Raw genomic sequence first — 25,933 nt, 5'->3', positions numbered from 1 at the left:
ATGGAGGCGAAGAAGATGAGCCTGCCGCGGGGTCCCGAGAACCTGTGCTTTGACAAGGACGAATTCATGAAGGTGAGTGCGGGCTGCCGAGGCACTTGGGCTGCGGGCCTAATGGCCCCGGGGGGCCTCCCGTGGAAGGGAGTGGCGGGAGAAGTACTTAGTGTGTCACTGAAAAGGGGGATTCGAGCCACTTGCAAAGCTGGGCGGCTCGCTTCTGTGCGGCAATGTTCAAGAAGGGGTTTTGTCCGGATCTGGTGGGACTAAAACGGAATCTGAGCGGCGGAGCGGAGTGGGGAGGCCTGCCCCAGGGTAGACAGTCGGCAGGTTTGCAACTGCGTGATTGGAGTGACGCCGGCCCGGGCCGGGGCCAGCTGCAGCAGCTCACCTCTTAGAACAGATCTGACTCTCGCCCTTTCTCCGAATTATATTCGGCGTGCTTTGAAGCCAGGTTACAGATAGACTGACGTTCAGGCCTCAGTTCTTGGAGAGCTTAAAGTAGTTCTTAGTACTGTACTTTAACTTTTTTTTTTTTTTTAAGATCATAGAATCAGTCAGGGTTGGAAGGGACCATAAGGATCATCTAGTTCCAACCCCCCTGCCATGGGCAAGGACACCTCACACTAGATCAGGCTGGCCAGAGCCTCGTCCAGCCTGGCCTTAAACACCTCCAGGGAGGTGTTTAAGATGTACACAGGGAATAGACAATCCTGTATTTTGGAGATCTGGTCTTTTAGTTACTCAAACCCACGACTTTGTGTGCATTTGAGGTTAAGGACCAAGACTTTGGAATGTTGGAAACCAGTCTGTTAAGTAACCTTTTTGCCCCCAGAGCTTTAGTTTGGTCAGTTTACTGGCATGTGGAATACTTTTATTTTGTGGATGGGGAAGGGTGTGTTCCTGGTTTGAATTTTTTAGTTACATACTTCTCTCTTTCCTGTTTCATTTTCAGCCAGATTTTGATGTTGATCACTTTGTATCAGACTGCAGGAAACGTGTGCAGTTGGAAGAACTCAGAGAGGATCTGGAGCTCTATTACAAGCTCCTTAAAACTGCTATGGTAGAACTCATAAATAAGGACTATGCAGATTTTGTTAATCTCTCAACAAATCTAGTAAGTATTATTAAGTTATACTATGTAGTTCAGACTTAATGTAGTTTAGTGGGATTTTTATTTTTCATATTAAAAATATATTAATTTTATTTTGGGATTGTTGAATTCAATACATTTTAAAGTGTGACCCCTTTGACAGAGAGAAACTAAAAGACCATTCCTGTAGAAATTAATTACTGTACACAATTGCAGTTGGCTTGTAATAAATGTTTTAGATGTATGTTCTTTGTCTTGAAAAACTAATTAATTATAAAGTTAGATTCAAAGCATGCTGTTTTTCGTTGGTAGTTGTCAAAGTGAAGGAAATAAATCATTGTATAATAATGACGCAAATAAGGCCATTCAGAAGGGCTCTTTTAAGAATCTTTAAGCTTACAATGCAATCAGTATATCTTAAACCTCACCAACCTCTACCAAACTGTAATAATTTTCATATTTCGTCTCTTCCTGCTTTCACTCCAGCTCATTCAGGTTACAATTATACAGGTTCAAAGACTGAGATTTAACATTTGAGGGGAAAAATTTCTCTAGGTCAAGACTTTCTTTAAGTTTTGGTTTTGTGTGACAAGCAGTCTGATATGTTCATGCCTGTTTTTGAGGTGACATATTTTTGCATTACATTTAAAAGGAGTCTGTAAAGGCGAGGTATCATTTCTCAGTTCTCTTTTAGTATCCATAAACTGTCAGGCATTGTCAGTAATTCACATATGAGCTTACTGTTCATGGCAATTTCTTTAGGTTGGAATGGACAAGGCTCTTAATCAGCTTTCAGTGCCCTTGGGACAGCTAAGGGAAGAAGTGATGGTATGTTCAAAACACTCATTATACACAGTTTAGTAAACTTATCTCACTTTCATGTGACCTATAGAATATCTTTTATTCATGTTAATAATTACTATAATAAACTTCTCTTTGAAAGTTGGTGACTTAGAGTGGTACAAGGGAGAGGCTTTGTATTTTCAACCACTTGTAGTAGTGGTAAATACACTTTTTTTGTTGTTTATAGTACCTTTCAGCCAAGGGAAAGGATTCCCTAAATGTGATAAAGGAACGGATAAGTCTGTGATGAAATATTGAAACTGTTTTAATATCTGAGTAACTTAATGATGGTAGTAAATAACTCAGATGTAACACAGTCCAATTAAACACTTTTTAGATCAAACCTGTGGTTTAACCATAAAAGATAAACTCTCTGGAAGGTGGATATCATTCTGACTCTTCCACAGTGACTTGGTAGTTAGCAAATGACAATTTTTTGTCATCCTGGCACTTTGTTCAAAGGGATGTTCGCTGCATAAGTGTGCCTTACAAATATCACAACCTTGATGTCTAAACAAAAAATAGGTTCGTGTAGCATAGAAGTATTTATTATGTGAAAAATGGTACTTAAATCGTATTTCTAACTGCAAGACGTAAAAGCATATTGGGTTTATTGCCTGTTTCTGGGGGAAGGGTGCTTTGTTCTCTGTAAGGTACTAAAAGAACACTTCTGTTTGAAATAATGATACTTGTGATTGCAGTACTTAAGGAACAGGTTATAATTTTTCAGTTTTTTAGTCTTATTTCTGGCTTTCATGTAGGGGGCAGTTAATAACTATACATTTTATTAGTCTTACATTATTAATCTGCCTCCTTGTTTACATTTTTCATTTTTTAATTAAGTTTTTTTTAAATCTGACTGGTCAGCCAGCTTTACATACTGACTTTCTTTCTCACAGAGTCTTAAGTCATGTGTCAGTGAGGGGATTCAAGCAGTAGATGACCGGATGACTAAACAAGAAGATATTAGAAGAAAAAAGGTAAAACAGATAAATTATTACCTTCAAAAGATCCTCCTTAGGATGACTTTTTTTTGCCATTAACCCAGAAAAAAAGACATTTTAGAAGTTCTGGGCTGTCTAGACGTTATCACTCTCTACAACCACCTGAAGGGAGGTTTCTGTGAGGTGAATGTTGGTCTCTTTTTCCCAAGTAACTAGTGATGATAGAACAAGAGGCTGCACCAGCAGAGGTTTCAGCTGGACATTAGGAAAAACTTTTTCACTGAAGGGGTTGCCAGGCATTGGAACAGGCTGTCCAGGGAGGTGGTTGATTCACCAGCCTTGGATTCGTTTAAAAGCCATGTAGATGTGGTGCTTGGGGAGATATGGCTTAGTGGTGGTCTTGGTGGAGTAGGGTTAATGGTTGGACTTGATGATCTTGAAGGTCTTTTCCAACCTATATGATTCTGTGACGCATACTGTGCAGAATTTTATACTTACAAAATTTATTATTGACGTTTAGGTTGGCAGACTTCATTTTTTACAGTAGCTAATTGATCATAAACCTTTATTTTAATTTATTTGCCAAAAACATGTTTAGTTTGGTTGGCTTTTTAAAAATTACGCTCTTGTTTCTGATTGTAGTAGTATATAAACCTGCTTATTATGAATGTAGCTGAAATACAGCAGTTTAATTTTTAAGTGGAGGAGACACTAGCATTTGTCTCTATGCTTAACTTGGATCAGAATCAGGAATTTGAACAGCTATTCTACATCTGTCACAAATGTTTATTTGTGGGGTTTTATGGATTTATATGAGCAATACTTCAATTGAGTTGTAATTCCAGTCCTAAGGTGGAGGTAGTTAATTTACCCTAGCAAATTAACCCCCCCCCCCTCCCCATAAAAACCTAAAAATATTGTCAGTGTTCTTAGATGACGTAAATTGGCATTGGGGTCTGATGAGAAAAATGTTTCTTTAATTACAGATGTGCGTTCTGAGGCTGATTCATGTTATTCAGTCTGTTGAGAGAATTGAGAAGATTCTACGTTCCCAAGGAACTAAAGAATTGTCCTCATTAGAGGGAAACAGGTAAAAGAAATATGTAATGTTCAGGTTTTTTTGTAATTGATGGAACTAGCTTAATTTCATGGTATTGTTGTAGATGAATTTACAAGCATTAGGATATATCTTTAGAAATGTAACTCTGATGGAATAAGTGACTGTTCTAGTATTTTCTCAGTTTTAATCTTCTGCCGACTGGTCACTTACAGAACATGTATCTCAGTCTCCCAAGTTCTGAATTACTTGTAGCGTTTTCAGTAAATATTTTTCGAAGTTTGCAAGCAATAATTTTTTATTTTGTTTTCTTGGAAGTCACTCATCGTGTCATGTCTGAAATACTCTATACAGTGCAGTTTATTCCAGTATTATTTGGAGGTAAATTTTTCATGTTTTCTTTGCTTATATATAACTGAAAGGACTGCTGCAAAAATAGTCTAAAGGTGGGAAGGCCACATGTAGTATTCCTGGTACAAAGAAGGTTTGTGCAAATTCCAGTCAGATCCCCAAGTTCTGGTTTTTTTTAACAGAAGTCATGGGAAGTGTCTTCTCTGCTTTTGCTGAGGGATGGAAGATGTCTTTCAGCCAGCTTTGGAGCTAATGTACCAGCCACATGCTTGACATATTTGACCGGGATGCAAGTGCAAAATGTTGGAGGAAAAAGATGGTTTTGTGAGCCTGTTTGAACATGAGTCTGTCTCTTCAGCTTAGTGTGCTGGGTCACCTGACAGTGATTGAGGAGACAGAATAGACAGTAGACAGAAGAATAGGTTGATAACTAGGGGGACAAAGCATCTGTAGATATTTTCAGTCAGAGTGAGGCACTTTGCAGAATTATGTTTGGAAGAAAGATTATACTTGAGTGATGTTTCTATGTGGGGTTTTATGGGTTTATGTGAGATAGCTGTCATTAGTTTTATCACAATACAGAAAGCAGAAACAAGAAACTGAATGGTGAATAGCACTTACTGCAGTTTCTGAACTCTGTAAGACTGACTTTTCATGTGACGGTAAACGGCACTGCTGTATAGAAAACAGTGCTTCATACTGCTAAGGTAAGATCTCACATCCTTCTCAGCTTCTGCTTCATCAACTTCATATTTTTTTATCTTCAAAACAAGTCTAACCATGTAGTCTGTTCCAGATCGTTATTGCATGATTGCAGTAATTGTAGTAGTATCTAGCAGAGTTCCACAGATGTAGATTAAACCGAAGTAAGTTGATTTGAAAGGACCTAACTCCCTATTTTCATTTTCTATCGTCTCTCTTTTAGCCCACTTTTAACTGGCCAAGTTTTAGAAAGAATTGCCACAGAATTTAATCAACTACAATTTCATGCAGTGCAAAGCAAAGGAATGCCCCTTTTGGACAAAGTGAGACCAGTAAGTATTGCATGATGGCCAGCTTAACACTTGTAGGACCAAGCAAAACCAGTATAACTGGCAGACAAATGGCTGTTTACACAGAGTTTTATTGGATTAATTTGAGGGAGAATGGGTTTCGAGAGAGCGTTTTTTTGGTTGACTAGAAACATTGCTTTTAGTTTATGCTTTGTTTGCTAACTTCTTTAGGATAAACTCCTTACAAGAAGAGTAGGAGATACAATGAACGTTTTTGTCAGGGTAACGTAAGTTGCAGTTTGCTTACTGAGGCCTGGTTCCAGAGATTTATGTTGGTTTCGTTTGCTGCAGTGGACAGACCAGATATAAATGGAATGTACATATGGAGTGGCTGTCTTGAATATATTTTGGTTTGTCTTTTGGTGAAATTTGTTGCCTACATGGCTGTTCAGACTGACATGCTAATCTTCCTAATAACCTGTTTGTAATAGCTATCTACTTGTAAAAGATCAGTTGATGTTTCAGTGAAGAGAGAAACAAATGAAAAACTGGTCCTTAAAGGTTGATATGAATATGGAGATGGGGTAGTGCTTTAAGCTGATTAGTGTGGAGCCGTCATTCTTGACCTCTTTCAAGCTACTGAGCTAGTTTGTAGTTCTAGTGTTTCTCTATGTACTTACGCCTACTGGCAATATAGACGTGTTTCAGCTCAGTATTTCCATAGTACCATGTTGACTAATGGACAATTTACAAGACTGTTCTGGTCACTAATTATCAAACAGGGATAATGACAGGAGTAATCACAAGCAACAGAGTAGTATTCATGGTGGGAGAGCCTTTGTTACCTTGTTTTGTTTTCTTAGTGATGCTTGCCAGGATTTCTGTCTTGTAACTGTTGTTTGCTAAGGGTTTCATGACTGGTTAGCAGTTGGGTTACTGAGTTTGCATGTTTGAAGCAAATTCTGTGGAATCGTTTCAGGATGGATGGACACAATACAGAACCAGAATGGCACAGAAGGCATTTGACTGGTTAAATTAGCAGTTTGGCTGTGACTACATCAATGTGTGTTGCTGAACTTGCTTCAAATACAAGTTGTAAGGGACCATCTTGGGCCAGGAGTATATCTGCAGGTAGTGTAACAATGAGTTGGATCTAGTGGAAGAGATGTAGAAGGAGATCAGGAAAAATAGATAGCAAAAGGAAGAATGTATATTGACTGAGAGTTTGTGTTAATATTCATTTAATGCTGACAGTTGTCAAAACTTGCGCACCTTTCAAATGAAGATGGGAAGCTGAGCTAGGTGTTTCTGGAAGAATTTACTTCAGCAAAGATGGCAAGGCTTTGCTTTTGGTTGTTTGGGTTTTTTTCTGTTTCTGTGTTTTGCTTGTTTTCCTAGCGTATAGCTGGAATAACAGCTATGTTGCAGCAGTCTCTGGAAGGGCTGCTCTTGGAAGGCCTTCAGACTTCGAATGTTGATATAATACGTCACTGTCTTCGCACTTACGCAACAATTGACAAAACACGAGATGCAGAGGCACTAGTTGGTAAAGTGCTTGTAAAACCTTACATAGATGAGGTAAGATGAAATTAAGATTCATAAGAAAATGAATTAATTTGCAATTTTTTTCTGTTAACTTCTAGCTTTCATTAGTAGCTTCAAAGTTTGTATGTGGAGATAGCAGGCAACCTGAGTCCTAACACAAAACAATGTGAAGGAACCAATGTGGAGGAATTCTCTCTACCTGTCACCAAGTTCAGGTTATATCCAACTGGTATTTTTTCTTGCTTCCATTTTTCTTGGAGCAAGGAATCCAAAACCCAAACCTTAAACCAAGCATGTGACTGGAATCAAATCCAATTTGTTTTGAACCAGGGTGCATATGTGGATCTTGGAGCAGATTTGGGGGTTTATTTCTCCATGGTTGGCTCACTAGGAGCAAAAAGCAGTGCAATGTCCTTTTCTTATTACTGTATGAAGAAGCAGTTTCTGCAGTTCCCAGCTGTACCAAGAGCTCAGGAAGAGCAAGAATAAGTGTTTGTTTGGGAAGCGTTTGCTATTGTGTGGTATAAAATAATGTCAGATTTTTTTTTAGTAGACTATCCATTTACAGTACCAGATTGAACCAATCGCAGTATTGGTGTAATTTTCTGCTAATTCTCTTAGCTGTGCAATTTGTTTCTCATCTTCTTGCAGCACTGTTTGTGCTTACCAGTCTTCTGGCCTAAACAGTTGGTGACTAGACTACTTTTTTTCTCTTTTTGTTTTGTTTTTTTTTCCCCTTTGTGTGAGCACACCTGCAGTTGCCGCAAAAAAAAAAAAAATCCCAAGGGCCCACAGTTCTGGTAAATCTAGTTTAAAGGTTCGAGTAAAAACCTAAAAATTACTCTTATAAAGGTCTTTCATAGTCTGCAGTGTTTGAAATGACTTATGAAACAGGTTTGTTACATTTCTAATGAATGTGCTGATGTGATGTTGCTTTTGACCCTTTCGATCTGCATGCTGAGAATCATGTCCAGGTCAGGTAACGATTCTATATAACTTCAGAGGGTGTGTTTCCCTGCCAAGAACTGAATCAGTGCTCTTTTACAAGGTTAATTGCTAGCGCTGACTGCCGTGTTGCAGATGTTTCCCTGGATTGTCCAAGTGTTATATAAATGTGTTATTAACTGTCCTTAAAGTTACTGAACTGGGTCAGCACCAGGGATATAGAGATAGCATTAGTAGCTTTCAGTAACACTAGCATTAGTACTCTTTCAGCAGTATTTTCCTGCTGCTGCAAGGAGGAAAAACTGAAGTACAGGAGCTGTCTTGATGACTCTAAATACACAGAGTTGAATTTGTGCAAGTTAATAGAAGGAAGAATAGATCTTCCTCTCATCATCAGCTCTGTAATACAAAGCACATTTTCAGTGACTAAGTCCTAGGTATTGCTGTTGATGTATCTTTCCCTTAGCTGTCAAGATATTATTTTATTGTCGTTCTTTAAATAGAGATATTTAATAACATAAACCATGCCTCTCTTGATGCCATTCTTTCTGGATCTTTAAAACAGTTTGTTCTCTACTGGTATTTTACAAAAAAATGAGACCTATAGTAGAGAGTTAACATTTTTATAAGACCCATAAAAGCAACGTGAACATTGTTTCTAGAAGTATTGAATATGTTTCTGTAGGCGATAGTTGCTTTTCCTTACAGTGATGTGCTTTTCTGAACATAACGTAGAAATGACCTTAAAGTATTTGCTTCCTTTTTTCATTTAGCAGCCATTTGCCATGGTATTCCAAACTAATGCAAGTGAAGAGTTAATCTGTATAACTTTTGATGATGTAGTTATTCTTCTAAATCAAGATAGGGAAAATAAATTACTTTTTTTCACTCAGTAATGTCTTTAGCAGCAAAGAGATGGAATTGTTACTGTTCCCTTACCTGTGAAAGTATAGTATGTCTGATAACACCTGAGCTGCATGTCATTGTCAGTAGGATGTTTCTTTTCTACTCTTGGGAAGGAGATATGTTTAATTATTCAGGTTTTAATTTGTATGCATACAGATTTAAAAAATAAAGCCAGCTTCTGGCTTTTGGATGGGAGAATAAGTTAAAGACCTCTCCAGTTATGGAGAAACTTTCTTTGGGTACTTGCTAATTCTGTAACAACTGCTATAGTGAGGGACCAGTTGTCGTCTTCTCTTAGTTTTCACTGTATCTGTTTGTGGTGGGTTGAAAATTCCCCCCAATATTAAATTTTGCCAGACTGGCTCAGCTGGAAGCAAATGGAGCTATATTTACAAGCAAAGCTGCAATCTGCAATGAAATGCAATGAATATGTGCAAAATACACAGTATTTACAGATATTTACAATTGATAAACAGCACAAGAACCCCCCTGGCCAAAACCAGGGGAGTTGCAACAGCTTTTTGTTCCCTGCCTCCTCCTTACACCCCTGTACACAAAGGGACAACAGAAAAGAGCAGAGAGAAGTTGTTGTTAATACCAGTCACAGCAAAGCAGGGCAGCCAAGGTCAAGCAGAAGTGAGTTAGTCTCTCCCAGAGCAAAGCAGCAGAAAAAAAGAGATTGTTTAGTACAACCAGTTTAAGTCCTTTATCTTTTCCAAAGGGATTGTTTAGAACCATCATTATTTTCCTTTTTACACCCAATAGTGATTTATTTACATTCTACTACTTTCTGTTCAACATCTGTGAAAATTTTTAAAGGCATAGCCTGAAACTACCACACTGTTCTTTTCTCCCTTCTGCACAAAAGTGTTCAGAGACACGGAAGAATACCAAGAAACAGAAGCTATTGCTCTTCTGTATTGCTCCACTATTGTCTGCCTTCTCTTTAGAGCAGAGTTTATCCCTTTTCACTGGCAATGAGATACGGTGTAGACAAATGGCTTTGCTAGCTGCATTAAAGGCTCAGCACTGTCACAGAAGATTCTTAGCTGTTGGCTTACCTGCATTTCAGACTGCACCAACAACCTCTAAAATTAGAATATTTTTTTTTTTACTTTATTCTGAGCTTTGACTAGCTTTTGCCAGTCACAGACACACAACTTCACAGACTGCATCAGGTGAGAGTGATAAGTTTACTGGGTTGGGAGCTAGACACCGTGGCTAACATTTTAAAAGCAAAGAACTCACTCTTGTTCCTGGGGCCAGTAATGCCAGTTAGTGCTGCATTAAGGAAAGTAATAATGCCAGTTGGCAAGTTATACTTGGAAACTGTAGTATAAGAAAAGTAATACACTATCCCAATGTTTGGGGTTATAACGTTAGGAGTTTTGAGTGAGTAGACTGAGTCTTGCATTGCAGTAGTTTATATTCAGTTTTCTGACATTTATCATTGAATTCTGCCTGGCAGGTCATTGTGGAACAGTATGTTCAATCTCATCCTAATGGCCTCCAGGCTATGTACAATAGACTGTTGGAGTTTGTTCCTCATCATTGCCGTCTCTTGCGTGAAGTTACAGGCGGAGCTATTTCAAGGTAAATATCTTGTGGTTTCTTTCAGCTGCACTCAGCTTACAGCAAGCGTCACATACTTTAAAGTGATTTGCATAATTAGGTTCCCCGTGCAAAAATTACCTCTGTGGCCTTTCCTGAAGATTCATAGTCAAGTTTGGTTTCTTTCTCATATCTGTGTTTGAAAACAAAACAGTGAACAAACTTTTTTTGGTCCTGCAGCCTAGACCTTCAGAGGAGGGAAAGAAAATCTTGTATTTCAGCAGTACAATTGAGTACTGTTCTTAATACAATGTGTTGGATACCTTCTTTTTTTCTGAGTCTGTGAAATATTACTGTACAATTCATCCAAGGAAAGGGGCATAATATAGCCATTGAAAAACACATGTTTAAGAGTTACTGGGTTGTTGGTGCACATCAGAAGAGTGGAGATGGTCCCCAGAGGTTTGACTGATTTATTGTACATACTAGAACTACAGGTTTAAATGACTTGTGCTTCCACTGTATTCTCCAAAAGTATTTAATTCCTTATGCAATTAAATTGCTTGGTTTGAGTTTTAATATTTCAGGTCTACTGAACTGTATCCATTTATTCATCTGTTTGCAGGCTGGTTAGTAGACTGCTGTAATTAGCAGAATTACAACTGTAGCCTTTAGGGACTGCAGAATTACTTTTGTAATTAGTAATTCATTGCTGAGCATTTTATGACTCCAGAGTTTTACTAACATTTCAATTGTTTTAATCCCTCAAAAAGTTGTAATCTTTTGTCTTAGTAATGGAATGTTTCTACTTGAACTGGAATTAAGTGCTTGTAACTCTTCTGCTCTCAACTTACAAATTTTCATGATCTAGGTAGCTTTTAATTTTTTGCTTCAAAGCACATTATCATGTATAAATACAGCTTGGAACAGTTTTGAAAAAGTTTTGCTTCTTTCCATTGAATTATTCAGATTCCTCCTACTTGGTGTACCTCTGAAATGTGGGGCTTTTAAAACTTGAAATATATAAGTAAGAATAGGAGTTCTGAACTGAAAAGTACTAATTTTCTAGAATGCTCTTGCAAAATACATAACTGGTAGACTCTTAGAGAGTCATAAAAAGTGCCTTGCATTTGATGAGACTCTGGGATCAGGTAAGAAATCTCAGAGGAAGAATAGTTGAAGGGAATCAGCACACCTACTTAATAAAACTTAATCATGTTTTGTGTAATGCAGTGCATATCTCTAGTTATCTCTACATCCCAACAGAAGCCTGGTAAAAGTATAACCATAGAATAATTGCAATTTTATTTCAGTGAAAAAGCTGATATTGTGCCTGGATATGATTTCTTAGTGAATTCGGTGTGGCCAGAAATAGTACATGGTTTAGAAGAGAAATTGCCATCACTGTTTAACCCTGGAAACCCAGATGTGTTTCATGAGGTAATTGATTTTGTTTTTTTCCATTTGTGATTCCTTTGACATATGCATAAGAATTTAAGAGTCATGCTTTAGCACAGGTTTTGTTCCTGATTTATTTCTGTTTGTTGTATACCTTTATCTTGTGTGACCAACTGTTCTTAGCACTGTGCATCACTATTGTTCCACCCTAATGATTCAGATTGGAAATATGGGTGCATCTCTCTGTTAGTTCTGCCTGTTCATTGAATCACAGAATCATTTCAGTTGGAAGAGACCTTTAAGGTCATTGAGTCCAACCATTATCTAACTCTGCCAAGCCTGATGCTAAACCGTGTGCCTTAGCACCACGTCTGTGTGCCTTTTAAATACCTCCAGGGATGGTGATAGTTCAGGGTACTTGCACAATTTTATGCTTTTTAGAATAGTCCTGCACTAGCTTTTTTTTGATAAAACCCCCTGCTAGTTAAATGGTTTGGGTTTCACTGCAATCCAGGATTTTTGCCTTGTATGATTAGGTGATGGGGCAGTGTCAGTGCCCAGTCAGTGTGATATAAAATTCTGCTGGATCAGTGGTGGCCTTCCATGTTTGCTAGGACCCTGTGTGTGATCAGATGGCTCCTTCTCTTTTTGCAGAAGTACACTACTAGTATGGATTTCGTTCGGAAGTTTGAACGACAGTGTGGCTCCCAGGCCAGTGTGAAACGGTTAAGATCTCATCCCTCTTACCACAGCTTTAACAACAAATGGAATTTGCCTGTGTATTTTCAAATAAGGTTAGTGTCCATTTTTTTTTTGTTCACTCTTTTAAAAGTAGAGTTCAGTCACGGCTAGATGATCTGCCTTAGGGTCTGTTCTCAGCATTTGAAGTTTCATTTGCCAATGGATCAGAGTAGAAGCCAAACTAAGAATTTAATCACTAAGTCAAGTAGCAGGTTGATACATCTTTCAACAATTTACCAAAATCGCAGCGAGCTACCCTTCAATATGTACTATGCTGAATTTGATATGCTACTGATAAGTCTTTCAGGAACAGGTCTAGATAAGTCTTAAAATCTTGTTTCAAATTCTCTTTCCCAGAATCATTAAGGTTGGAAGAGATCTCTAGAATCATCCAAGTCCAACCATCAACCCAACATCACAATGCCTAGTAAATCATGACTGAAACATGTCTACACGTTTTTTACACCTTCAGGGATGGTGACTCCACCACCTCTCTGGGCAGCCTGTTCCAGTGCTTGACCACTCTTTCAGTAAAGCAGATTTTCCTGACACCCAACCTAAACCTCTCCTAGCACAACCTTAGGACATTTTGTCCTGTCATATAGTTACTTGTGAGAAGAAACCAACACCCACTTTGCCACAATTTCCTTTCAGCTAATTGTAGAGAGTGGTTAGGTCTTCCTCAGCCTCCTTTTCTCCAAACTAAACAACCCCAGTTCTCTCATCTGCTCTTCATAAGACTTGTTCTCCAGACTCTTCACCAGCTACACTGCCTTTTTCTGGACATGCTCTCTCACCTCAATGTCTGAAACTAAATACAGTAATTTGAGGTGCAGCCTTGCCAGTGATGAGTACAGAGGCATGATGACTTCACTACTCCTGACCACCCCATTTCTGATACAGACCAGGATGCTTAGGCCCTCTTTTTCTCCAGTGTCCCTGGAACTAAACTGTAGGTTGAAAGATACTACTTGTGTCAGTCCAGAGGAATACTTAATATGAGGGAAGAAGTCTTCTTAGAAAAACGGACTTGAAGGACAACTTGTAACTTTTCCAAATCTACCCATGCTTTTGTCTCACAGGATTTGCTTTGCAAAGCACTGGGTCATGTGGTAAAAGTCTTTCCAAAGGTCACCTTACTATTCACTCCCTGAGAAGCCAAGTAGTAAGTTTTAACTTACTTTTTCAGCAGGTGTAGTATTACCTTTTACAGATCATGCAGCTAAAAGAGCAAAGAGACCCCAAAAAAGCCCTCTGCTAATCGGAATAATGCTAGAATTGTAATGAACAAAACAGAATGTAAAACCACGTTTTTAGAAATAAAATGTAGACTACGCTTCTGATTTTAAGGCTGAATAACAAGGCTCCAGGCAAGAAAGAGCACTGTTGATAAAGTCTTATGACCTGTGTCTGCTGTGTATGATCTCTGTTAGACCAAAGCCTTCTGATGGCCTATTTAAAAAAAGAGGTAGAAATTCTAAACCAGAGGAAAGGGCAATTTGTTTATTTTTACCAGAATCGCTTTAGTGGCCTTTTAATGACATGATTCTGTAGCTGGCAGTAACAGTACAAACATTCAGATGGTTCTTTTAATTCAGGATAAATCTACATTGCTGCTGAGAAATTCCATCCAGGAATCTTACAAGTGCTGGAGCTAATAGAAGATAAGTGACAGGAGCTGGGAACAGGATTTTAGTGGTTCACTGTTATATAAAATGGTAGCCCCAGACTCCGACATCCTGGTTTGTTTGGTTTTTGCTTGCACATCTGTTCCTGCAGCTGTGTATGAACTGATAGGAGGATCTGTTACCCTGAGAAAAAAAGGCTACCATTTCACTCCAGTCAGTTTCTCCAAACTACTTAACTGTACAAATATTTGTGCTGGCCAAAGGTAAAGGGCAGTACTCCTTGCTACAGTAGAGCTGCTGAGTGCACAGACTAGAGCTGTCTATGCATCTGTAGGGATTACAAACCTTTTAACAGATATATGCCATTAATAGGTCTTTGAGTCTGCCCCTTCTGCTTAAGGTGCAACTTCTCTAATAATTGACCACTTCATCAAAATTTGATGCTCTTGCTCATAGGATTGAAATGTAGCTTCAGCATATTTCTCCTGTTCAAAAGCGTTCTTCACTATTATTTTGAGCTCTGACTGATTTAAAAATAAAAAATCTTCTAAAAATTAATTTTCCATTAACCCAAGAATACAATAAATCTAAATAGTTCACTATTTCAGTAAATGGTTGGATAACAGCAACTGTTCATTCTTTCACTGTATCTGATACTTTCAGAAGTGCCCATGAATTCTTTAGTGCAAAGATGTGAAAATAATGCAACATAATCATTACATATATCAAGGAAGCTTTTTCTTTGGTGTATGTTAACATCCTTAAGTCATACTGAATTTTTATTGAAGTATTTACTCACACTATGGCATTTATAGTTAAAATTGCTGGATTTTTTTTATTTTTTCAATTAACAGAAAGTACCCAGACTATTCAGTCCTCACTAAAACCTTTATAATGATCCTTGCATGTACAGGCATTTCTTCTGTAGCAGTTCTGTTACAAACAGCTCCTGTAACTCTTTCCCTTGCCATTCCTTCAGTTATCTCAGTACAACTGATTGTGGAGCTGTTGTGAACCCCATGTTGGGAAACTTTTTTTCCTGATTAAGAAACATTCATCAAAAATTGTCATTGTTAAAAATTTGATTCTATTCTTTAATCTTTCTCACTATAAGACTTTAAGACTGCTCCGATGGTGGAAGTTGTGCATAGGCAGGAATGAGGTTTTGATGCCATTTCACAAATATTTCTAAAATATGTTTAGTTACTACACATGTATCTAGTCCATTAGGAGTTTGAACCAGGTGGGCCCCTAGTCTGATATGGAAATGATAGTTATGAGACTTTACAAAGCTGTAGGGCTCCTCTTAGTGAGTAAGTTTAACAGAAAGACACAGTTAATAAAATGCACATAAAAGCAAGGAAGAGGAAACCAATAAAAGTAGAACTTCCTATAGGGGAACTCTACAGGGGAGCTCAAAATGATATCTTCATTTGGGCATTTAAAGGGAAAACCTGGGAAAAAAAAATTTCCTGCACCCCTTTCCTGACAATTTTTAGATAAAAGAAATGCTATGTTGCTTACTCAGTAAGCTTTAAATATGGAAAAGCATCTGTGGTTTTAATATCAACTTTGCTGTTATACCTAAAAACTGTGGAGAAAGGATTTTAAAAAACTTTTTTTGAACAGTATTTTTTTTGAGGGTCAAGGTATCCTGTGAGGAACTATTGATTTTTTTATCATGGACAGAATTGTTTGTAGAACCTTATGCCACTGTTCATTAGCAAATACCTAGAAAGCTGAAGCCTCCAGTGTCACATGACATACATGAAGGTCAGCTAAAGCAAGTATAGGCAATGTGCTCACTCCTGGTTTAAAAACAGTAACAAAAAATTTGCTTCCTCAATAAAGGTGAGGACTCGACACTTCCTGAGCTGCTGTTTTGATGTCTGCAACCATGACTTTAATTATTTCCTAAAGTATAAGCTTCATGTCTCCCTGTGAAGTGTCCAAGGTTCTCTTTCAAGTATTTGAATATTGATCTGGTTTATATCCCAGTTTATCTTGGACAAAAATAATGCCTCATTTAAAATCTGCATATGTGCAGATAGTACATTGAAACAAACACTGAAAAAATGTTTAGGCATCAATTCAAGCATTTGTTGAATTGTAATATTCAAAACTTTTCTGTCTCTCAGATTCAGAGAAATAGCTGGGGCCTTAGAAGAAGCACTTTCAGATACACTAGAAGAAGCACCAGGTAAACTTTTATTGCAAAAAAATAATTTCTCAGTTTTGAAGGAAATGGTGGTAGCTGTGGTTAGTGCCTATAGAATACTTAGTAACATGCACCCTGAAGATTCTCTGATGAACTGATTAAACAGTGTAATACATTATAGAGAAGTCAGTATGAGAGTACTCTTCAGTTATCACTTTACTTAATGAAAACAGCTATTTTGGTAACAGCCATTAACATATTTGTGATACTGTCCCTTCAGTGCAAGGAGGAACTAAATAGACATTAAATTGACATGCTCTAAGTGACAACCAAAAGATTATGCTATGTTACTGGGACACCTTTTTCTTAGTTGTTGTAGGGCTACATAAAGGTGAAAATGGCTACCTGTTGGGAATGTCGAAGCCTGCTATGGTTTATAATGTTGGTGTCTGCTCCAAAAGCATACATTGATTTATGAGCAGATGGAGAGGTATGCACAGGAAGGATTAGAGTGGAAGGGAAAATCTGGTGTATTTGTTAGTCATGTATTGTAATCAGAAAAACTTACTTCAGTTAACAAAGTAAATATTTATGAAGTCTGTAAGAGCCACATAAGTGTGTGTGTTTACAAACAAACTTTCTGAAGGTAGCAAGAGAATAAAATCCTAATGGAGATGAAATACAGATACCCTAACGCATCAAGGCGTTTGCCTCGAACTTGCAGACACATTCCTTACCTTTATCATTGTATGCTATAAATACATAGTGCATGAACTGCTTTAAATAGTATTTATTTTAAATGTGATTATTCCTATTGTGTTTTAAATACCATATGTCTCAGATATAATTTACAGGAGCAGTAGTTCATTGCTAAAGAAGTATTACTGTTATGGCTGGCAAGCATGTCCAATATAACTTCTTCAGAAGACAGACAAAAATTATCCCAAAAATGTTATCTCCTGAAGTGAATTGTTTAACCAGGCTGTTCCTGCCTTTGTTGCAGGCGAATTCTTACTTGTTGCTGTTGCAAGCTACAGCAAAACTCAGTGAAATTTAAAATCTAAAGCAATGAGGAGCTAGTATTTTAGGAGTTTGTTTATATGCTTAATAAATCCTCTTTGTTATCTTTGTGATTGTGTCTCATTGAAAGACTTTTTGGTGTTTGGTTTGTTTTGGGTTTTTTTACCTTTTTTAAAATCTCAGGTAATGCAATTATGCTGATGTTTTAAAATGTGCTTAGGAACATGAGCTTTTTTGCCTTGATTGTTTCTAGCTGGCAGCACATACTGTCTTCTGGCCACTCACATGGTCTGGATGAGTCTTCTGAAGTGCTGGTCAGATCAAATGTTTTTACCGCTATTAGCGCATCGTCTGTGGAAACTTAGTCTGCAGATTTTGGCTCGCTACTCTGTGTTTATTGGTGAGGTAAGAGAACAGCAACTAATGATTTTGGTGATTTGGTATATCCATCAATAAGACACTTTTTGAAACACAGTATGTGACCTCCTTTTAAGCACCTTTTTGTCTCAGTTGTGAGTGATGCACGTGCCTGACAGAGAGCTTGGGGAGGTGGGAGAAAGAGTTTGTTTGACAGCAGTGAGTGGTTATAATTTTTGTACTCCAGCACATGAAGGTAAACTGTGTTTCTGTGAAACAAGTAATGATCATGTTTTTGGTGCTGCACGTTCCTCCAGTGTAGTAATTAATTTGAATGATACACAGGTAAAAATTGCTGTAGGACTAGTCTGCCCCCTGCTACAGGGATTTGCTCCAAGTCATCTAACTACTTAGGGGGCAAAAAAACCTGTTTTGAAAATACCTCTTCTAGTGCAAATTAGGAATACTGATATCCCTTGTGAGTGTGGCATTATAATGCTTAGAATTTGAAAATCCTTTATACACTGTCTAAACTGCCTTCATTACTGCTAGGGTTCAATATCTCAATTTGATATTTATGTCAGGTCTCTGTAAGGCCCATTTCCAGTGAGAGTATGAAAGAAAGCAAAAAGTCTGTGCCAGTTGCCAGAAAGGAATCTTCTTTAAGCCTCAACTCTAATGAGGACCAAGGGAATGAGTCTTCTCCAGAAAGTGAGCCATTGCCTTCTGTATCTAGTGCTCAGTTGGTCTCTGCTGCTGCAGATCTGGACAAACTCCAAGAACAGGTTTGTGCTGGTGACTTTACTTAGAAAACAATCTTTGTTGATCTTTGTGACATTATTATTTGGCATATTGTTAAGGACATTAAATTGGTTAAAATAACTTTTTTTTTTTTTTATTTAAATGCTAAAACTGGAGTAGTCTGATACAGAAAGTATCACTTGTAATAAATGGTCTATTCTGCATATTTGGAATGGCAAATTACAGAGAAACCACATTTCTCAGGTGCTCTTCCTATCAGTAGCTCCCATCCTTAACCTCTAAAATAACAGGCTTCTGTTAATTTCCAGTGCGAAGCATCACTGTGCCAAACTCTTACCTTTGCTAATAAAACCTTTTTGTTGCAGCTTGGAGCATGGCGCAGTAAAGTATTTAATATTATGTTCTTTTTTAAGTGTTTACTGGTTTAGTCTTTGAGGTTGAAATGGTTTTGTCATCACAATTATGCTTTACTAATGGTACGGATTCTTGAAAACAGATGTATGGTATTTCTTCCAGTAGTGATGACTTCTGTGTCTGTTTGGTCAATAAGGCTGAAATTCCTCTAGTTTTGTGAAACTGTAAGTTGCATGTAGGTTGATAATATTTTGTTAATTCTGAATTATTTCCTCTGAGGACAACAGTAAGATAGGGAAGTTAATGCATAGTTCTTTGTTCTTATAAATATTTTATTTTTGTACTGGTTTCTTTTAAATCCAGTAAAAATATAGAAAAGATTGAAGGTATCTTTTGATGCACTGGAAACTTAAAGAGTATAAGAAAAGTAATTAAAATAGGCTTATAACATGGCTGTATCTCTTTTGGATTTTTTTATTTGTTTGGGTTTTTTTCTTGTTTTGTTTTTTTTCTAGATTCCTACTATCTTAGAAATTATTAAGCCGAAACTTGAAATGATTGGCTTCAAGAATGTATCTTCTATTGCAGGTAAAGCTGATGGATGAATTCAGTCTCTCTCCTCTTTCTCCCAAATCCTCTCTGCCAACTTAACAACAGCAGCTGTTGCACACATTTTCATTAATTACAATGAAAAATTTGAAAATACAATTTTTTTCTCTCTGGCCTGACACCTCATCTTAAGAAGGAGAGTTCTCAAGTTTAATAGTTAAATACTGCAAATTCAGAAGCAATTAAGTATTTGAGCCTCTTTTTTTTCTGTTGTTGGTTGATTGCTTTGGTTTTGTTGGGGTTTTTTGTAGTTTTTTTTTTTTTGTTTTAATCTGATAATTCTTCATGTGAACCATGAAGTCTGATTTTAGTTTAAAGCCAAGTCTGTAGCTGGGTGAGTGAACTGGTCCCTATCTTTTTGATATTACCAGAAGTTCTACACTGTGAATTCCACTTAAATCTTCTAAATCAGGATTATTGGTAGATGTCCAAGAGAGGGAGAAGCTTGTTCATATCCCCACTCGTAGATGGTCTACTGTCAATTGTAACTTTGAAATGTGCATGTTGCAGTCGCTCCACAGGGAATTTATGGATGTGTGAAAGACTTTTACAACAGCAGTTTTCTCGATGTGTCGCAGCCTTTTGATTCAAGCCCCTTGCTACATTGGTAGTACTGAACAAACTGTGAACCTGGAGAGTGTTACTTTAGCTCTTATTTCTTTCCTTCTTTCCATCTGTTTTTCCATCTGAGGAATGGTTGATGTTACTGGTGATACTTTACAAATGGCTGTGCGTGTTTGTTCAGTAAGCGTCCTGTATTTGACACCAGCAGCTGTCTAGATAGTGAAATTGGGACAATGAGGGGATTCACATAATGTGTGTTGTGATTGGACAGGTAGCTCAGTTTAAATTATAGCATTTTTACTTAAATAGGAGCCTTGGAAGACTCAAAGACTTCCTTATCAGCCTGTGTGCCTACCTTGAATAAGAGGATTATCCAGGATCTCAGTGAGTCCTCCTTCACTTACCTGAAGAGTGCACTGGAAATTCCAAGGTTATATAGGAGAACCAATAAGGTCAGTGCTGGTTGCGGACGGCAAAGTAAATGTCAGGAAGGCCTGCACTGTTAACCAGTCAGTACGTTTATGAGTTCTTGAGGCTTGTCCATGTGTACTTGACAGTCAAGAAACCTAATAAATACCTTGAGATAACTTCACGATTTACTGTTTACCTCATTGCTAAAGAAAAAAAAAGGTATTTTCAATTTTAGGTAGGATAACAATGATGAGAGTACAGGCTTGATATGGAAGAAAGGGCAAGGAATGCATTGCTGATGTGCAAAAGAAAAAGGGTTAACGATAGTAAGTGTGTTTCTCACATGTCATTGCATATAGCTTAAGGTGCAGTGCCTGCTGAGTGGCAGGCTTCTTTTGGGAGGATGACTCTTATGCCTGCTATGTGAAGAACTTCCTCCTAGTGAGCTAGCTCCTTGGATTTGATTCAAGAAGTACCTTGCACCAAAGGAACAAGATGAGAATGGCTAAAAAAAGTAATTTGTTGAGAAACTAATAAAAGGTAATGCTGAAATGTGATGCCAAAAGCAGTTGTCTGATCTTGGCCTGTTCTACTACTGTGACATGGCTTTGCCAGCCTGCCAGTTGTGTTGGTAGTTCACTTGATATCATTCAGGCAACAGAAAACTTTGAATAATGGGAACCACAGACAACCACATCCTTGCCTAGTTTGAACACAGAAGGCAGGCTGAAATGGGCAAGACCACAGCTTTTTCCCGTTCACCCCTCTCTTTCACTTGTTTATGGAGTGATTTTGGTTGGGGTTGGGGCAAGGGTTGCCTTTGTGCACCAAAATCAGAAGCACTTTCTTGGCTGTCATGAAGAAACAGCGCAGCCACCAGCAATGCTGTAGTTTTTAAATGGCTAAATAGAAAAACTTAAAGCTGTTAAGTCTACTGTGAATGTCACTAAATTTTCTTCAGGTGCTAAACATTTAGGGTCAGCTGGAAGAGAAACTGTTCTTAATGGAGTGGTTTATTACTTTGCTTATTACTAGGGTTTCTTACTATCTTAATTTAAAGACATCCTTAATCAGAAATTGTATTTCAAAAGAAGAAACAGACTCAAGCCATAAATTCATCTATTTAGCGACTAGATTTTCTGTAAGTAAAAATATTCTCCTGAAGATGGAACAGAGTTGAGTAAAGTATCATTAAGTTCAGGGAGGGTAAAAAAAATCAAAAACCCTACACTGCTTAGCTCAATTGCCTGAAAGCAAACTGCATAGCAAATCAGTGGGCTACCATCATCTCTCAGTTGTCTGTGGGGTATGTGTTATCCCAAGAGAATTCTTCTGAAAAATATATTGAGGATGCAGGAAGGTGTAATCATGGAATAACAGAATGGAGGTTTTGGTTGGAAGGGATCTTAAAGATTATCTAGTTCAAGCCCCCTGCCATGGACAGGGACACCTTCCACTAGACCAGGTTGGTCAAGGTCACATCCAACCTGGCCTTGAACTCTTCCAGGGGGCATCTACAACTTCCCATAATCATAGAAGGAACAGTGTCTTCAATACCTCTTCAAGTGTGATACAAAGCAGTTGGTATTTCAACAAAATGTAATGATTTGTTGTGAACACCGAGTCTGTTCAGCCTTCTCCAAACTAAGCATGATCAGAAAGTGTATTCAGGGTCATGCTCTGGTTGTAGGAGTGGCTGGCTGGTGCATGCATCTTTAGTCACTTTGAATCTTGTTCTATATCACATAGTAAAACACTACTGAATGTTTTTGTGATGGTGTCTTTCCTGTACATGTTGATCTCCCTGTTGATTTGACAGGGATGGAGTATCTCTTTGCATAAGTGCAAGCTTAGCATTTTATGCATGTGCTAGAATTCAGTGTTGATACTTTTCAGTAAGTAAATTACTTGTTCTTTTTCTCCACCTTGTTTCCCTGTCATCTACTAGGAGGTTCCAACTAAAGCTTCACCTTATGTTGACAGCGCTCTTAAGCCCTTCTACCAACTGCAGAATGAATATAAAGATAGACTGAAGCAACCCATGATTCATCAGTGGTTGGAATGTGCCCTCTCTGAAAGCACACAAAAGTAAGAGAATCAAACAGTACATTCTTTACCTGAATTAAAAACATCAGTGCCCATTGAATGGGCACAGGAAGAAAGCAAAATACCTTGTGTTAAGGCAACTGTGAAGAAAACAGTAGTATACACCTCTTTTGTCAGGGTTTTATTTCTTCAGATTTACTCTGCTCTCTCCAGCAGGGTAGGGAATCCAGAGACTTTTCTGTTGAATTCTGTTTTTGTGACTTGTTGTTACTACTTTTTTATCAATTTGGTTTTTAAATGTCTTCACTTAATTAGAGACAAAGAAACTGAATTTCTTAAATGGAGGAATATTATAGTTTCTTCATTGAGAATACAGATGCAAGTAATTAATTTAATTTCCTACTGTGGCAATACTTTCTGGCATTCAAATGAGAAAAACAGAAAAGCATAAACTGATAAAATCACTGAGGACTAAACTTGCTTAAATGACAGAAGAACTTTGAAGTACAATAGAAGCAAAAAGTCTTCACGAGTGAGTAAGACTTTTACTTTACTGGTATGGTATCTTGAAACAGTTTCCATGGCACCGGCAAGCACTTACTTCTTTAGCTTGCATGCTGTCTGTTACTTCCCTGTATAAAATAAACATCAGGCAGATTCTTTCAACTTTCTTAATTGTTGCAGTAGTAGCTTGATCACTGTCATGGAGAGACTCTTGGAAAATTACAGATTTTAGCAAATCAGGGAACATAGCTCAATCTGGTCACTTCTCTCATAGCTCCTCAAACTTGCTATTGTTGCTCAATTTTATCATCGTAATGACTTGCTGTGCTGGGCAGCTGTTAGTTAATTTATACGATGTTATGCCCTTCCCATTTAAGCAGGGGGTTTCAATCCATAAGGCTTTTTTGTTGTTGATTAGTCTATTTGTTTACCTTATTTGATTCTGTGCTTTCTCTAATGTGGATCTCATTATGTTGAAAGTGGTGTTTTATTCCATCTATACCATTTCCAACTTGGCTTCAGTGTTCTTCTGACTTCTTTTGCCAGCTTCCTGAGAGTCCTGTTTAGATCAGTTTCTTCCTTTTAGAAATAGTAATTTCTGGCTGGTGTGCATTTGCACATTCTGTGAATACATGTACACATATATCCCTTGTCTAAAACTGTATTTTAAGTAAAATTCCTTTTACAAAATGCTGTTGTCATAAATAGAGACTGATTCATGCTGTTTGAAACTGAGCATGCTAATTCCTTTGTCTCTAATGAGTACAAACATCTGGAGCGGGTCAGAAACATTGCAATGAAAGGAGGCTTCAACACTGAATAGTAATCTTCAGATTGGCCTCTAGAACTAATGATGGAAATACTGAATAATTGATAATGATGGAAACATAAGTAGCTTCTTCCTTGCAAGTAAAAAAATTCCTGACAGCATTGTTCAGCATTTTGCTCAGGGCTAGTGGAGTGCTAATGTGTATGAAGTAGGCTTTTCGGTAAAATGAGGGTTTTTTTCTTTCTCATTAACGTCCCTTAATCTAGGTATTATGAAACTGTATCTGATGTGCTAAGTTCTGTTAAGAAAATGGAAGAGAGCCTAAAAAGGTTGAAGCAAGCCAGAAGAACTGCAGCTTCAAACCCTGTTGGTACAAATGGAGGCATGAGTGATGATAACAAAATCCGACTGCAGCTGGCCCTAGACGTTGAGTATTTTGGAGAACAAGTAAGTTAGGAGAAACAAGTTTGTTTGCTGTTATCATTGGTCTTGGAAGGGAGTGAGGTAGAGAAGGAGGAGAGGGAAGCTTGACTCCAATTTTTGGTTTTGAAAGCTTGTTCATTCCAGTTTTGAGTTCTGGAATTTGTGTTTTATTTTTTCACATCTGTATAATAGAGATGACTTGAGACCTTGATGATTGTCGATACCATTTGGGAAGTGCATAATGTCCTGTCCTTTCTTATACAAATGCAAAACTTGTGTTTCTTACTAGTCAAAATTCAAGTACTGCATAGTGCGTAGAAGTACAAAAAATAAACACTGTGTGGACAGAGCAGAGGGCAGGGACCTTCCTTATTTCAGATGGAAACACCTTTACGGATGTGATTCTGTTTGCCTTCTCTGGATGTTTCCAGCCTTGACTTACTGTATAGTCAAGGATCTCTTCTCAAGAGTTTTGAAGATGTAAGCCTTATTTGTACTGAGCAGCTAAGTTCCTTTCAGTGCAACATACGAAACTTTAAATTGAAAAAAAAAAAAAATCCAGAAAAGGCATGCAGTATCTACATCAAATTACATAAGCGTTCTCTTTTATGTGTATAGTATATCTTCAGTATACTGTTCAGCATACTTAACATTATATATAGGAAAAAACAAACTTCCAATTGCAAGTCCCTATCTTAGTTGCTAAGCAGTTGTCATGAGTCTTGTTTATGAGCAGATGCTGTTGGTCATTATAACGGGTAGCTGAAGTCTGCCTGTGTGTGAGCAGATGCTTTTCTTGTATCTGAGACTTACCAGAAAGGAAGATTTAGGTGGAAGTATGTAAATCTTAGTAATAAGAATTACTTGGCAGGCTTTAGCTGGAGTTGGACTTTGGTTCTTTTATTCCTATTGCATACACTAAGATTGCTGCAATTTGAATTTAAGATGAAGTGGAATGGATCCATCCATAATCATTTAGGAGCTGTTTTGGTACATGTGAACATTACGTACTTTTTCCAGCAGCAAACACCTTTTCTGAGTCATTTCGCTCCAGTTTTATTTAGATCCATATTTTTCAGTTCATTTTAGTTTTCTCGTGACTGTATTTTTCTAATTGTGAGAGCAATAGATCTCCTGGGTAAGAAATGACTCGTAGCAACTTCTCTATTTGTAGAATTTTTTCCATCACTTTAGAATTTTGAGGCTAGAACCACAGGCTCTGGCAGCCTATTGAAATGCTTTCATCATCATGCTGTTGGCTGTTCTTGGAGGTATCCATATTTATCTGTGAAGTTTTGCCCAGAAACCTCATTTGGGGTTTGAAAGCAATTCATTTAAAACAGACTTACAGCCAAGTTTCTCTTTTACTGTTTCACTGGAAAACTTCCAACTGGCTTTAGTTACAAGTTGCCTAGAAGACGGTTAAATATTTCCCTGCAAGACACTACATTAACTGGAAGGACTTAACAAGGTTGGATACAAAATCTTTTTTTGACAGTGTGCAGTATATGTAGTTGGGATTTTTTGTCTCACATTGATGCAGGGCAGAACATGTGCTTTGCTAAATGTGTAAAGGAGAATAATTAGTGGGCTTTTGATGTTTTAAAACACCCTAACGTTTCTTCTATGTCTTTTTAGATACAAAAGATGGGACTGGAAACGAGCAGCATAAAAAGCTTTTCAGCCCTTACAGAGCTGGTTCTAACTGCCAAGGATCAGGCTACAGCAGAACAATCCTAGATATTTTCAAAGGCATGTGTTTGAAGATAAACAACGTCCCTAAAAGAAAGAGAGAGAATTTAACTCTTCTTTATTTTACCAAATAAGTAGCCATGAAGTGCTTCCTAATGTATCTTGAGTAACAAATCGGTGCATCTTCAGTCAAGATGGACTTGTTTCACTAGAAGACTGAGAATTTTCTGGTGTTTTCCATTATATGGAAAGCAATCAAAAGTTCTAAACTTTATA

The 25,933-nt window shown here is 37.7% G+C and overlaps 1 protein-coding gene across 2 annotated transcripts; it reads left to right on the top strand.

The window, feature by feature from the left end:
* On the top strand, positions 1–25,933 carry COG2 (component of oligomeric golgi complex 2). Of its 2 annotated transcripts, none has more exons than XM_054394739.1 (18): positions 1–72; positions 950–1,111; positions 1,850–1,915; positions 2,830–2,910; positions 3,861–3,964; positions 5,208–5,316; positions 6,673–6,852; positions 10,139–10,263; positions 11,535–11,661; positions 12,274–12,413; positions 16,127–16,188; positions 17,420–17,571; positions 18,108–18,308; positions 19,155–19,227; positions 20,125–20,264; positions 22,172–22,311; positions 23,809–23,989; positions 25,604–25,933. In XM_054394739.1, the coding sequence occupies exons 1-18, from the start codon at positions 1–3 to the stop codon at positions 25,703–25,705; spliced, it is 2,217 nt and encodes a 738-aa protein (XP_054250714.1). In that variant the 3' UTR covers positions 25,706–25,933. The 2 variants fall into 2 exon arrangements, with proteins under 2 accessions (XP_054250714.1, XP_054250706.1); XM_054394731.1 differs by having other exon boundaries at positions 20,122–20,264.

This window comes from Indicator indicator, chromosome 2 (genome assembly GCF_027791375.1).
Source record: "Indicator indicator isolate 239-I01 chromosome 2, UM_Iind_1.1, whole genome shotgun sequence".
Lineage (NCBI taxonomy): Eukaryota > Metazoa > Chordata > Aves > Piciformes > Indicatoridae > Indicator > Indicator indicator.
Note: the sequence above shows the minus strand (reverse complement) of the source record. Positions and strands in the feature narration are given on the sequence as shown.

Excerpts from the sequence above, each read along its gene's own strand:
- COG2 (XM_054394731.1), top strand. The coding sequence starts at position 1 with ATGGAGGCGAAGAAGATGAGCCTGCCGCGGGGTCCCGAGAACCTGTGC. Across the intron at positions 73-949 it reads ACAAGGACGAATTCATGAAG|CCAGATTTTGATGTTGATCA; the intron begins GTGAGTGCGGGC and ends TTTCATTTTCAG. Across the intron at positions 3,965-5,207 it reads TCCTCATTAGAGGGAAACAG|CCCACTTTTAACTGGCCAAG; the intron begins GTAAAAGAAATA and ends TCTCTCTTTTAG.